This window comes from Centruroides sculpturatus, unplaced genomic scaffold (genome assembly GCF_000671375.1).
Source record: "Centruroides sculpturatus isolate CEXI.00-Female unplaced genomic scaffold, Cexi_2.0 scaffold312, whole genome shotgun sequence".
NCBI classification, from domain to species: domain Eukaryota; kingdom Metazoa; phylum Arthropoda; class Arachnida; order Scorpiones; family Buthidae; genus Centruroides; species Centruroides sculpturatus.
Window position 1 is genome coordinate 410,642 of NW_019384497.1, and position 13,909 is coordinate 424,550.

The 13,909-nt window shown below is 25.7% G+C and overlaps 1 protein-coding gene across 1 annotated transcript in view; it reads left to right on the forward strand.

Annotated features, from left to right (window-relative positions):
* LOC111621965 (dystrophin-like) overlaps positions 1-13,909 on the forward strand; it is a 202,574-nt gene that overhangs the window by 157,251 nt on the left and 31,414 nt on the right. Inside the window, exons 24-28 of the mRNA XM_023364220.1 lie at positions 1,468-1,537; positions 3,264-3,355; positions 6,003-6,249; positions 10,525-10,671; positions 13,676-13,814. Coding sequence (XP_023219988.1) covers positions 1,468-1,537; positions 3,264-3,355; positions 6,003-6,249; positions 10,525-10,671; positions 13,676-13,814 — 695 coding nt within the window. The remainder of the gene's footprint in view (positions 1-1,467; positions 1,538-3,263; positions 3,356-6,002; positions 6,250-10,524; positions 10,672-13,675; positions 13,815-13,909) is intronic.

Genomic DNA, 13,909 nt, shown 5'->3' on the forward strand with positions numbered 1-13,909 from the left:
TTCATCTCCAAAGTTTTAACATGTATCAGTGTACTGCCTATACTACATGCTTTGCATGTAGTCATGCACTTCAGTGCTTGCTATCACTCACACCTGAGTGCCCAAGTGGGGATGAGTCTCACACCCCCTAAAACTATATAACATCAAGTATCCAAGAACAGTCAAGTGAATTACTTGAAGCTGGCTCAGTCTTATGGGCTAAATAGTTAAATGTGATAGTCTTAGAGGAGTGATGTGGATGACAGTATCGCACAGCAGATTAAACTTACAACTGGCGTTCTATTAACAGAAAAGAACTGATTTTTTCATATATCAGAATTTGTTTCTTGATAAATATAGGTGAAATGATAATTAATTTCATGTATCAGTACATTTGTCATTTTTTGTTACACATTCAAGATTCCTTATTATTGCATTAGTTGTTGATAAGCTTGATCCAAGAAAAGAGAGATGCAATGCTTAAAATATGAAGAAATAAGAAACATTTAATGATGGATTGATGTACTTGAAATGTATAAGTTACACACTTAAAATCAAAGCAAATGCAAAATAGAATAAAAGAATGAAAAACAAGAAAGAATAAATTTAAAGTGACAACTCATTCTTGATAGAATATTATAATTAAGAACAAAAAATAAAATAATAATTTATTATAACTTATATTTCTGAACTTAAAATATAAATTAGTATTCATGTGTTCTTGTATCTAATATCTCTGTGTGTTATTTATATGAAAGTTGACCCAAAGTATGATAGAATACAATAATAAATATATTTTTTGTGGAAAATGATTTTTATAACAATGACAAATTATTAAAAAAATAAATAATTTTTATTTTAAAAATAATTTTAATACATTTACAAATAGTTTTAACCTTTAAGCAAAAAGTACTCAAAGATATTATGTCAGTGTTTCTCAACCTCTAACGAATTGTCGCCCCCTTCAATAAAACTGTTACGTAGAATTGCCCCCTTCACTTCAAAATTCCGATGCCGAGGGCCAGGGCTAACGCCAAATGCGTACTGCATTGAATAGACTAGTGACTAGTATAATGTTATTTATTTAATTATTCTACGATATAATGAATAAAATATCTAATTATTCTTAATATAATGTTTTATTATATCGCCCAGAAAATTGTTTTTCACCCCCTCAATATGGAAAAACGCCCACATGGGGGCGATATCGCCCCGTTGAGAAACACTGTATTATGTAAATAAAAAGAACATCAATACTTCATATATCCTTGCATTTTTATACTTTTTAATGGTCTTTTTTTTATCAGCTGGTAACCGTAGAATTATTTAAATATCTATCTGTAATAATGTGATCAGAATTGTATTATAATCTAATATGTATTTATTTTTGTTATATTCTTAAATTAATAGAAAAAAAAATGTAGGATTTATTTATTTACTATACAGAAGTATATATAAAAAATTATTTTTTAAATTATGTTTGTCTAGGAGTGAAGATGAACATCAATTAATAGCTCAATATTGCCAGACACTTAGTGGTGAATTAGCCCTTCCTGTGGTAAGTTTTGAGTGTTGCTTCATATTTCTATTTCTATTTTTATTCTTTAAAACTGAATGTTTTATATTAGCCATAATAACATAAACATAAAATTATCTTATAAAGACAAAAATGCCCTAACCATAAACTTCAGCAAGAAACAATATGGTCACCATAACATTTTCAGTCTCTCAAATGTCATCTTCAGTGGTCTTCTGAAGAGAAGGGCCAAAAAAAAATCAGCTTAATCAAATTTGAACCATTCCAGTTCTCAAGTCTTGAATATTCAAGCACAGTGAAAAGTTCTTTGTTAATTGTCTTACTGTAAATATATTACACTAAGACAACTGACAGAGAATGCATGGAAATATAACAATAAATTATACTTGGAATTCATTGAAGGAATTTGATACAGTTCCTAGAGGATTACTTTTTGAAGTTCTTGAGAAATATGGCATAAAGGATACTCTACTAAGGGGAATCCAAAGCTGGTATAAGAACTATAAATCAGCTGTAAGGATAGGACAACTTGGTTACTGGTTCCAAGTAAAACAAGGGGTGAGACAAGGGTGTATGTTGTCCCCTTTATTATTTATAATTTTCATGGATAATTTAATAAAAGAATCAAAACTATTGACAAACTTCAGTTTGGGAAATATAAAGGTTGTTTCTTTATTCTGTTGGATGATCTTGTTTTATTAAGCAATAATCTCTTCGTAGACTGCATATCATAACAAGGATATACTACTCAATAAAAAAAAAACAATTGGTTTTTTTTTTAAGCGTTCCAAAACGCATTTATTGTTAATACAAATCAGTCAGCATTCGATTTTCGTTCATTCTTGATAAAGGTCATTAAAGATGACCAAAAACGTTTGAAATTGTTAATAAATTTGGCTGCAGTTTATAAGGTATTTGAGTAGTATATTAAGTAATAAACCTGAGAATTCCAGCAATCTTTAAATAATTTAGAGGAAAGTGGCCGGAATTTTGGTTTGTCAATCAGCTACAGTTAACAAAGTTATGGTTATTGATTGAGAGAGAGACTAACAGTTAAACTTGGTAACAACAATGTCAATAGGTTCTCATATTTAGGAACAATTTTTAGTGAAGATGGAAAGTTAGATTTGGAAATCAGCAATATATTAAGCAAGACAGGTCAGGCAGGAGCCAATTGAGCAAATATATCTGGAACAAGAAAGAAATAAGTCATAAGACAAAACTAGCTGTGTATAACACAATTTTTAAACCTGTTTTGACATATAGTTCTGTGAGTTGGGTGAGAAATAAGAGAATTTACAAAAAATTAGAAACAACAGAAATAAGAGTATTTAGAAAAATTAGGGGTGTTAAAACAATTAAACAATCCATCTATTAACATATTTTTTAACATCAGAGTTAATATACAGAATTTTACCAACTGCAGTCTATTAATCCTGCTTAATGTTTGCAGTTGGTTAAAATCATCAGTATAAGCAAAGCACAAAATGATTATAATAAATAGATTATACTTGTTTGAATTAGTATTTTAAACTATTCAATAATAATCAAAATTATTTTTTATAGAATATGTAATTCTTTTGAATGTCAATTTTTTTTAAAATTGACATTCAAAAGAATATATAAAAAACCACACCATTGATATAATACATATCTATTACTTATATTAGAATATTTAATGTAAATAAAACAATAATAACTTTCAAATTGCAATTAGTTTATCGTTTGATGTTACATATTATTTCAGCCTCGAAGTCCAGCACAAATTGTGGCAGTTATAGATGCTGAACAAAGAGAAGAGTTAGAATCTATGATACACGAACTAGAAGAAGAAAATCGGTATATATAGACCATAATAAAATTTACTATTTATTTTCTATTACTGATTTATAAAATTTTTGAAACAGTTAAATATCCTTATAAGAACCAAAAAAGTTAACTTAAAATTTATAGTGAAATAAATTTCAATTGAATATTTAATAATTTATTATTTTTAAGTGAGGACTTTAAATCAAACAATGTATAACAAAACCAGTTTTCAAGAACCTATTAACAATTTTATTTATTACTAGCTGTACCTGACCACACATTGCTGTGGCTTAAAATGTATCTATTATAAATGTATAACATGCTCCATGGGGAAAATTTCAAAAAATCTCTTGACGTACCCCATTAAAACGTAATCTAAAATAGTATAATAGAAGCTGAGTTCTTCATGGCAAGTCTTAATTTTGTCCCTCTCCCCATGGGGGGTAATTTTGATATCTATATAAAATAAAAATATGTGCGTGTTTGAATGCAACGTTGTTTCAAAATTTCTAAGCAAATCGGGGAAGAACTTTCAGAGATTTAAGATTTTGAACAAACAAACATTTACATTTTTATTTATACAGTCGACCCCGCTATAACACAGTAGATACATTCTACTTTATAAGAATTTTGCATTGTAGGAATCCTTAAATACATGAGCCAATCACAGCCCAGCATGTATGCAGTTTACGGACTACAGCTGTTTGAAAGGTTTTCTTCCATAAAATTAATCAATTCTAGACGAATTTGACTCAACTTTCCAAAACACATATAATTTTTTTCGAATAATCCGTATAAACTATGCTATAAACAAAAAGTTGTAGGATTACTCAGAGTGTGCACCGTTTGATGACGCCATTGCTTAAGCTTATTTTCATCGCAGAGCAGCGCACCAAACGGCAGATGCATTTTCTGATAAGTTATTTTACTGCGAAAAATTCATTGAACTTTGGAGACATCATTAATAGAAATAATTTTTATGGCTGTTGAATAAGAAATGTTTTTTTTCACAAGAAATGTATAAAATTACAGTACTGTATTAGACTTACAGTAACTAATTTAGGCCTATATACTGTACAGATGATAGTAAACTCAACTTATCCGCCTAAACTCTCCGTAGCGTGTAAGTAGTTCAGCTGCTCGTCCACTATTGGTCCAGATTCGACGATGATGTTTTACCGCATTTTACGAGTCTCTTTTAGCGTCTTTATACGAATATGGTCGCAATTTTTTTGCCGCGATATACGAACCCGCATTATAGGGGAGTCTACTGTATATTGACAGATTTATATATTAAAGTTGCAATATTAGGAACTTAACTTAATATTGTTTATATCAATATTGCAAATTTCTGATCACAAAAACATTAAACATTAAAATAAATTTAATAATCTTACAATTGTTTTAGGTCACAATTTAGAAGTTTAAGTTATACAAGTTAAGATAATTATTTACTAATTTTGGGGAATCACTGAGTAGTAGTGGGTAATATGGGAAATGAAGCTGATGGGTAAAGATGAGTGATAAAAAATAAATGTTTACAAAGTGAAGACTGAAAAGCATCTCCTACTACTATAATGCAGTTTAAATATAAACAATTGGTGATTGCAATGAACTAGTTCTATCAAAGGAGCTGAGCTAAGTTACAGTTTGGAATTTTGACAATCATCTCATTTTCAAGGAATTTTGAGATCAGCTCACAGCTCAGCTCCAATCTGTACTTCAAGATATTTGTAATCCAAGGTAGTCTCAGTCCCATCCATTTCAAATTATTGGGACTGTTGTTTTGTTAGAAATGGTTGTCATTATCTGTATCATTTTAAAATATTACCCTTTCGTGGTCTGAAATTTGCAGACCTATGAATTTCCACCGTTGTCAGTCTGTATGTCCTTTGTTAATCTCGAGACAGAGTTAAATAGATGAAGGTTGAGACCAGATACAGGAAAGGCTGGAGGCCCCAATTAATTTTTAAACTAAAATATGATTATTTATTGTGACATCTTCATAATGCCAGGTTGCAATTTTTAATTTGCTCATTACTTTTAAAAATTATTTACAGTTCAATTGCTTGATACTCAAGTAATTTTTTTTAATTCAAATAAAAACATATTCACATACTGTGTATCTGTTGTTATTACAGATGCAATTTAATTTCAAAAATGGGTTTTTCTGCAATACACCCCAGCATTTCTAAATAGCTGAGCTTTGCCAAACTCTACAACAAACTACAACACTATATAAATTTAACAGTGAACACAAACAGAACAAGTTTGTTTACAATTTGCATTATTTAATGTCAATGCCTTACATGTTGTCAATGTGAATACACTTTTTCATTCATTATAATAATAATCAGACTGCAAGGAAAAAATTTGGTTATTATTAATTCATGTTTGTAACCTCAAGCATTTATTTTTCACTTCATATTATTGTTAAAATGGTGAAATCAATTCTAACTGTAAATGGTTAAAAATATACTTTTTCTTTTTCATTATCATTTTGTTATATTGTTGATAAGGGAGGACTTGCTGTATATATTGTATTTGAATAAAAACTAATATTGATGTTTTATTACTAATTAAATATCACTTATCAAAATATATTAATAAGATTATTAGAAAATGATTTAAATATTTTTTTTACATTTTTATAAGTTAATATTTATTTTAAATAAAGGCATCTTCAGGCAGAATATGAGCGTTTAAGAGGAACTAGACCAAATAGAACTCTTTCACCTACTGCTACTGAAGAGGAAGAAGATTTTGCTCTTACTCCATGTCGAGATGAAGAAATGTTGGCAGAAGCCAAATTATTACGTCAACATAAAGGACGCTTAGAAGCAAGAATGCAAATCCTTGAAGATCATAATCGTCAACTAGAAGCGCAGTTACAACGTTTGAGACAATTACTAGATGAGGTACTTTGATATGATGTAAAGAAAAATGCATGCATTTTCTAATGGCAGCATGATTTCTGATTAAAGAAATTAATAAAATGTCCTATACAGATTTTATAAATTGAAAATAATAATAATTCTATATTAAATTCATTGTTTTATTTTATTCATTATTTTTGTTAACTTTTTGTAAATATTATTTTATGTTTATTTAGTTTCTCTCAGTTACTGAAATTTATAATTATTTTAATTTGTTAAATGTAAATTATATCTAATAAAACTTTTTAATTCCAATTTTTTTATTTTAAGAAATAAAATTCCTTCTTAATTTGATAGAAGGTTTGTATGTAGTTAATATAAAGATGAAGAAATTTTAATTATAATTTACAAAATGTGCCTTAGAACTTAAGAATTTTAGATAACATTTATGCAATAATGAATATTCATTATCTAATAAAGACAGAAAGAATTTACAAAAATTATATTCGTTTTTAAAGTTTAGTTTATCTAAACTTTATACAATTTTATACATTTTCAAGAAGTTTAATGAAATATTATTTATCATAGGAAAACTTTCATATTTCAGTAATATCTGGATGCATTAATCGTTCCATCTTCCAAAACTTATATTTTTATTTCAGAAGTAATTTGAATCATTTAAACATTAAAATTTTATAATAATAGTATTGTGAATGAATGTTTATCAAAGAAATAGTTTATATTACTCCAAATATGGCTCCTCTGTGAATTTCATATTGTTATGAATATGAATTTTTAGTATAATTACATTTATATTGAAAATATTTTGTATTTTAATATATATTTATGGAAGAAAAGTTGGATATTATAAAAATTTATTATTTTCTTATATGTATATTTGTTTTTAAAATTAATTTTTATAACAAATAATGCTGTATAAAGTATGCTAGTCATTTCAAATCTCAAATGAATATTTAGATTTCTGCAGAGATTTAAAAATTTATGTATTATAATGTTGTATTTATAAAAACTTTAAATATCATCATTTATATTCATCTACTTACTTTTTATCAAAATTTTGTTATTTAATTATGTGGATAAATAAACAAAACTTTTTAATATAGTCTGTTAAAATTCTTGGAAAAAAGTAATATTCACAATGTTACTTAATGCAAAAGACCATTTCAACATCAAATAATTTTATTCTATAATTTAATGTGTGTATTATAAATAAAATTCTATATTTCAAAATTCATATTTTAAAATGTAATAAATCTTAATAATTTTCCTGCCAGAATTTTAGTTTTGGTATATAATAAACTGTTTTTATTTTAAAAATAAAATTAAAACCATTAAAAAGCAATATTTTGCTTTTAAGTAATCAGCTAGCTTTGTAATTAAATGAAGTAAATTATTTCATTTAAGTAAAATTTAAATATAAGAATATAAAATATTAGTATTTTATAAACAGTAAAAGAATACAGCAAAAGTTATTATAAATAATAATTTATTTCAAACTAGTTCTGCTTATTACTTGATTTAAATGATGTATATTTTTATATCAATTTGATATTACTCAGTTTATTTATATAATATTAAGTAATACAAATATGACTTCAAATTGACAAAAAAATGTATATCATTGTAATAAAATGAACAAGTCTAATACACTCTTCACATCATAAAATAGCTTTATATAAAAATATCAATTCATAAAATATTTATAGTGTTATCAATATAACAACGTATGATAGGATAATTCTAATAAATTTTACCCTATTTATTTTATTTACATTTTAAAGCAGTTCATAAGTTTTTATTCTTATTATTACTTTATTTTTTGAGGCAAAAGTAGTTTATTTCACTTTAGTGTTTTTGCATGAATTTTTAATACAGTCAACCTCTTTATAAATATAATAAATCAAATCAAAGATAATTTAAAAAAAAAAAAACCAATAGATTCTAAAATAAACATGGAAATAAATCTATAGGCATCAAATCATTTTTAGATAACAAATTGATAGAGATTTTGTCTGTATCAATTTGTTATGATCTCAGGTTATGTTATATTTCAAATGGTAAGATTTCTCTGTTGCTTTGCAATGCATTATCTTTCCAAGAAATAAATTAATAAATGTATTTGAACACTTTTGCAATTAAAAGAATTATAAAACAGCATTATAAAAATGCATAAAATATAAAACATTTTGTAATACAATATTTATATTTATTTCATAATATAATATAAGCTAATAAAGCTTATATTACTTTAGTACATAATTCTTAGTATTCAAGTAAATTTGATTTTTTTCATTATGAATATTTTAAAAATTTATTCTTTTAAAATGCATATTAAATTCTAGCAGATTATCCATGTAAAAAAAGATATGTCGATAGCAATTAAAATGTAGCCATCCACTTGTCAAGTTTTACAGAATTTAAGAAATAAACTAATCAATAGGTAGTAAATATGTAAAAGTGACATATCCTGCAACATCCAATCTTTAACTTTCTTTGAAGGCATTATGTGAATTTAAGAGTGTAGAAAGGTATGTCTATTAGAATATAGGACAGATGCAATCTAGAATAATAGGTGACTTTAAAAGAAAGAGACTGTTAAGACATAAAATAGCAAACAGAGTAATTCTGAAGGATAGGAATATGGTTCTTCTAAGTATAGTTCCAGAATCTATTAAAAAATTCATTTATTCCAAAGACATGATTCACAAAGCTTTCCAAAATGAAAACTATTCACTGTCATAATTAAGAAGTAAGCACTTCATTTAATTCATAAAAAAAATGACATGTAACAAATAGATCAACTTATATCAGGGTCAATCTGAAGACAGTAGGAATGGTGCACAGGACTCAAAATAATTTGAAATAGATATAAGAAAATGGAATATAAATGAAATGGGAATGAATACTTATTTTGTACATAAATAAAAAGAGACAAATTAATAAGATTGATTAATTTTTATATACAAGATTATTTGAGTTTTTCTTTTTTGTTATTTAAAAATGTTTACTGTTCTTTTTCTATAAGGCCCTGCGTTAGAATTTCGCAATGGACCCTGCTTTCTTTGGGTCAACCCTAAGCTACATTTAGGGTTTCAAGTAACTATTTCTCTTCCTTGTCATTATGATCAAAACTTAATAAGAAAAAGATGAGAGGAAAATGTGGAATTTATTTACAAAAAAGCAAGAGAAGAAACAGTCTATTAAATACTCTGATATTTGTATTCTTTTCAATTACAAGAATGTAGAAACAACAGGAGGAGAAAATGGAAGATCTTAAAGAATTTGTAATTTTCTAAATTCAGTCCAAATGGAATGAGAGAACAAAAAAATAAGAAAAACAATAAGAATGCTTAAATAGAAGAAAAGATCCAATTAACTGAATTAGTCAGGAACAAGCAAACAATTTTATTTATTGATTATTTCTTGTAAATTTAACTCTTAAGAAACAGAAACAAAGATTCAGATCAATATTTCTAATGGACAAAGGAAATATCTCACTCATACTAAAAAAGCTTTCTAAATTATTAAACTTGTTGAGAACTTTTAAACGTTTTCAGTTTATGAAATCAGATGATTTCAAAGCATAAATAATTTCATCATTTTTAACAAAAGAAATATATGATGATATAACTTTCTAAAAACAGAATTAAAAATACAGTGAAGTTAACATTATACCTGAGTGGAAACTATAAAAATACAGAACAGAAATTCTTTAAAACAGAGAGAAAGGAAGCCATAGTATTCAAACAATAATGAAGCAGATAAAGGAGAAGAAATCTTAGATTATTACATCTATGATAATGACAATTTTCAATGAAAATAGATTTTCTAATACAAGAATATATAATTCTTCAGAAAAAGATAGTGGCTACTGATAATAAATGTAAGCTACATATTAGCATAATGCTGATAGGCTGATTGTTTACACAGAGAAGTTTGAAGCAGTTTATCTAGCTACCAATTAAAAAAAGAAGTCTCAAATGCACAAGAATTTAAATTCTTGTCTGAACAAGGATTGCAAGAAGGATCATTCTGATACAAAAAAAAATAAGTTGATATTTCAAAATGTCTATGTAGATAAGTAGATCCTAACAATAAAATGAGTAGCAAAGTGAATAAATCCATGACAGTATCAAGTGAATATCTAAGTATAATTCAGATTCTGCTGTATATTTTACTTAGACAATATATCTTTGTGTTTAGGGAATAAGAATATATGGATCAATGTATCATTTCAATATCATTTGTAGTTACAGATAAATTTGTCATTTATACAGAAAATAACAAAACACTTGAGATTGAATTCGAGATAAGTCAAACCACTTCAAATCAATTCAAAAGATTAACAAATTGATGAAACATTTCTTGATAATACAACTGCAGAGAAGTACTCAGACAACAGAGAGGTTGAAATCCAAGTCCATGTATGGGAGGATGCCAAAGAAGATGGTAAGAGCAATTATTTACAGATAAGCTACTGGTCACAAATGACAACTCTTATAGTAGAAAAATAGTCCAGATTGTTTTGCCAGAGTCTAGATAAAAAAAATCAGTGCCAGAATTTTCTCAGCTTGATGTAATGTGTGCTTAGAAATGCAGCTGCTAAACTGCATTTAAAAGTTGTTTTTCATGGCTAATTATGATAATACAGATGATGATAACTCTTCCAAACTCACAAAATATATAAGACGACACAAGGCCTCATGTTACTGACAGTTTGCCAATAAAGTTATTGATTAGACCAAGATAGATATTTGATCTTATGACTTCAATATTATTAGACCACTAAATTCAATTCTGATTAATACCAAACTATATTTTGCTCTTTATTTATCTCTGTATGATAATTGTAAATTTAAAAATTTTCTTCATTTTTAAATATTACTATTTATTTTCTTTAAATATTTTACAATATATAAGTAATGTATAATTATATAATTTATAATTTTTGTTTCTGCAAAATATTTAAACAACAACACTTAGCAATTTCAATTAAGACACTGCATGTATTATTGAGTATTTAATGACTTGCTACATTGCTTAATGATTCTTTTTACAAAATAAATTTAATTCAAACATTCTAACAAATTATATTTACCTATAAACCAAGATTTATAATCAATAAAGCAAAGCTAAATACTGTTTAATATTAAATAATGTAAGTATTTTATAAATATAATGGAAATGAAAATTTAATGGCTAAATTAAAAATAATATGTTTTTATGACCTTTAATTCTTTATATAACACTTCAATTTTTTCAAATTTCCATTCAAAAAATATTTTTAAATTTTTGTGTAAATCACATTCCAGTATATACAAAATATTTCAAAATTGAAAAATAAAGTAAATTTTCACCACTTATTTAAGTATTGATTTTATCTTTTTAAATCATTTTATGAAACTGGATTAGTGATTTTGGGGAAAAATACTTTGTAAAGCATGTCTGGTGATACTAAAATATTTATCAAAAAAATTAACAAAGTTTGTGATTGAAGACAACAAATAATTATCCATCTTTAAGCATTCAAAATCAGGCAAATTTATACAAAGTAAACTTAAATGTAATCACATTGTCTTTCTACAATCAAAACTTCTTAAGACAATTATTGAACAATAAATTCAACTGAAATAATACTTTCTATACAGTTTATGGCACTTTTGAGTGTATTGTCAAGTTTGTGGTGTGTTTGGGTGCCTTGTACCCAATAAGAATGCTGTAGCAAAAGAAGGCAATGCAAAGTTCTAATGGCATGATTTAATGATTATTAATTTTAATCATATGTGATCACACAGAATATAAGAGAAAATGATCATTGACCTGTCAAAGTGTGGAGGGTATAGGAGAAAATAGGGTTTTCCACATATAGTCTCATTAAATCAAACTTGTTGATTCTTTTAACTTGAACCTATGTACCGAGTCTGGTTTTACATTAATAATGATCTTATTTTTTATTAATTATGAAATTTATCTTATTATAAATGGTAGGTTAACAAATTTAAGAGCTAACTAATTCTAATGGATAATAATAAATTTTCAGTTTTTAAAAATTGTTATAAGAATTATCTACATAATAGATGATAATCTAAATCTAATACTTTTGAACTTGGTAAAATTTAATTCCATATTCTAGCTAATTTTGTGCTGAAGTGGATTATAATTTTATCTCATTTTTCAGTAAAAGATATATACATTTCTACTACATAAAACTATAGTATATCTCACATAAAACCTGTCCCACTCACCAATTGAGTAAATTATTGTAATTTTCATGTTGGGAAAATGTGAGACAAATGAAAAAATAAAATTAGTCAAAGATACTTTTTTCAAAACTTAGTCTTATTAACAATAGAATTCAGAAACTTGCATAACCAATGCTTTATTGTTTAAGGATTTCTGGTTTTATATGGGACATACTGCATGTTTTTAAAATTTGATTTAAATATTTGATGGAAAAATTTCTACTCAATACCTTTACAGAAATAATTATATAAATAAAGTACTTAAGATATCCAGAGGGTCCAATATTATTTGCTACCATAATTTTCTACTGTTAAGTTTCAGGATGTTTATTTGAATTTTACAAGAATTTGTTTAAGATGAATCTTAAATGGTTTATTTTAAGGATGCTGAATAGTTGTAAAATATATAGACAATCTTTCATAACATCATGTCTAGTGCAAATGAATATTTGGATTTTTTTAAATATTTGATGTTAAAACTTGATTTATTTGAAAATCTGAAATACTTGCTATTTCCCATTTATGAATATGAATATGGAAACATAGGAACAAAGAATTTTATATTAGCAATAAATAAAATTTAAATAACAGGTAAAAGACAATACAAGATCATCATCTTGAAGATAAAGTTTAATGAAAGTATGCAATTTTATTTTTATATTAATACAATGGTGAGAGAATTTTCACAAATTTACTCTATTAAAATCAAGTTAGTATAATTTTAGTTTCTGAAAAATCTCATATTCAAAAAGAAGTCTTCATCTGATTCATAAATGTTACTAAATTTACTTAAGGATTATTAGTTTAAGCTTGTAATAACATGTCTTTTTCTAATTAATTTGTAACATAAAATTTGAATTTTTTTTTATACTTTATATTCTCTCATTAATATTTTTGCAATTTTATATTCTGTTTGAGAATAATTTTAAATCTGTATTCTGTTCAGTTCTTTATTTTTTTTTTATATATGAAAGATTAAATTTCTGTTTATATTTGTGTGTGTAATAGTAATAATAATAATAACTTATAGAAAGATTAATTTAAAATCAAAATATTAATAGTTAATTTAGTTGTTAGAGCATGAATTTATTTAATAATAAATTTAAAGTTTAATTAAAATAAAATATTGTTTAAAATGATGAAAATTAACACATATATAATAATTATTAATTAAAATGTGCACAATTTGTAATTGATTTATAATATTCCAGCCTCAACCAAGTACAGGTAGAACTCCAATAACTCATTCAGGTCCTCCATATGCACAAACACAATCGTCAATTTCATGGAATCGAAATATTGGGGTTGATCAAACACCTAGGAGAAATGGCCATATTCCTGATCATACAGGTATTTAAATTATTTAATATTTAGTCATATAATCTACAAAATTAGATATGTTTTACAGTTAAATACATCATGTTATATTATAGAAAAATAATTAT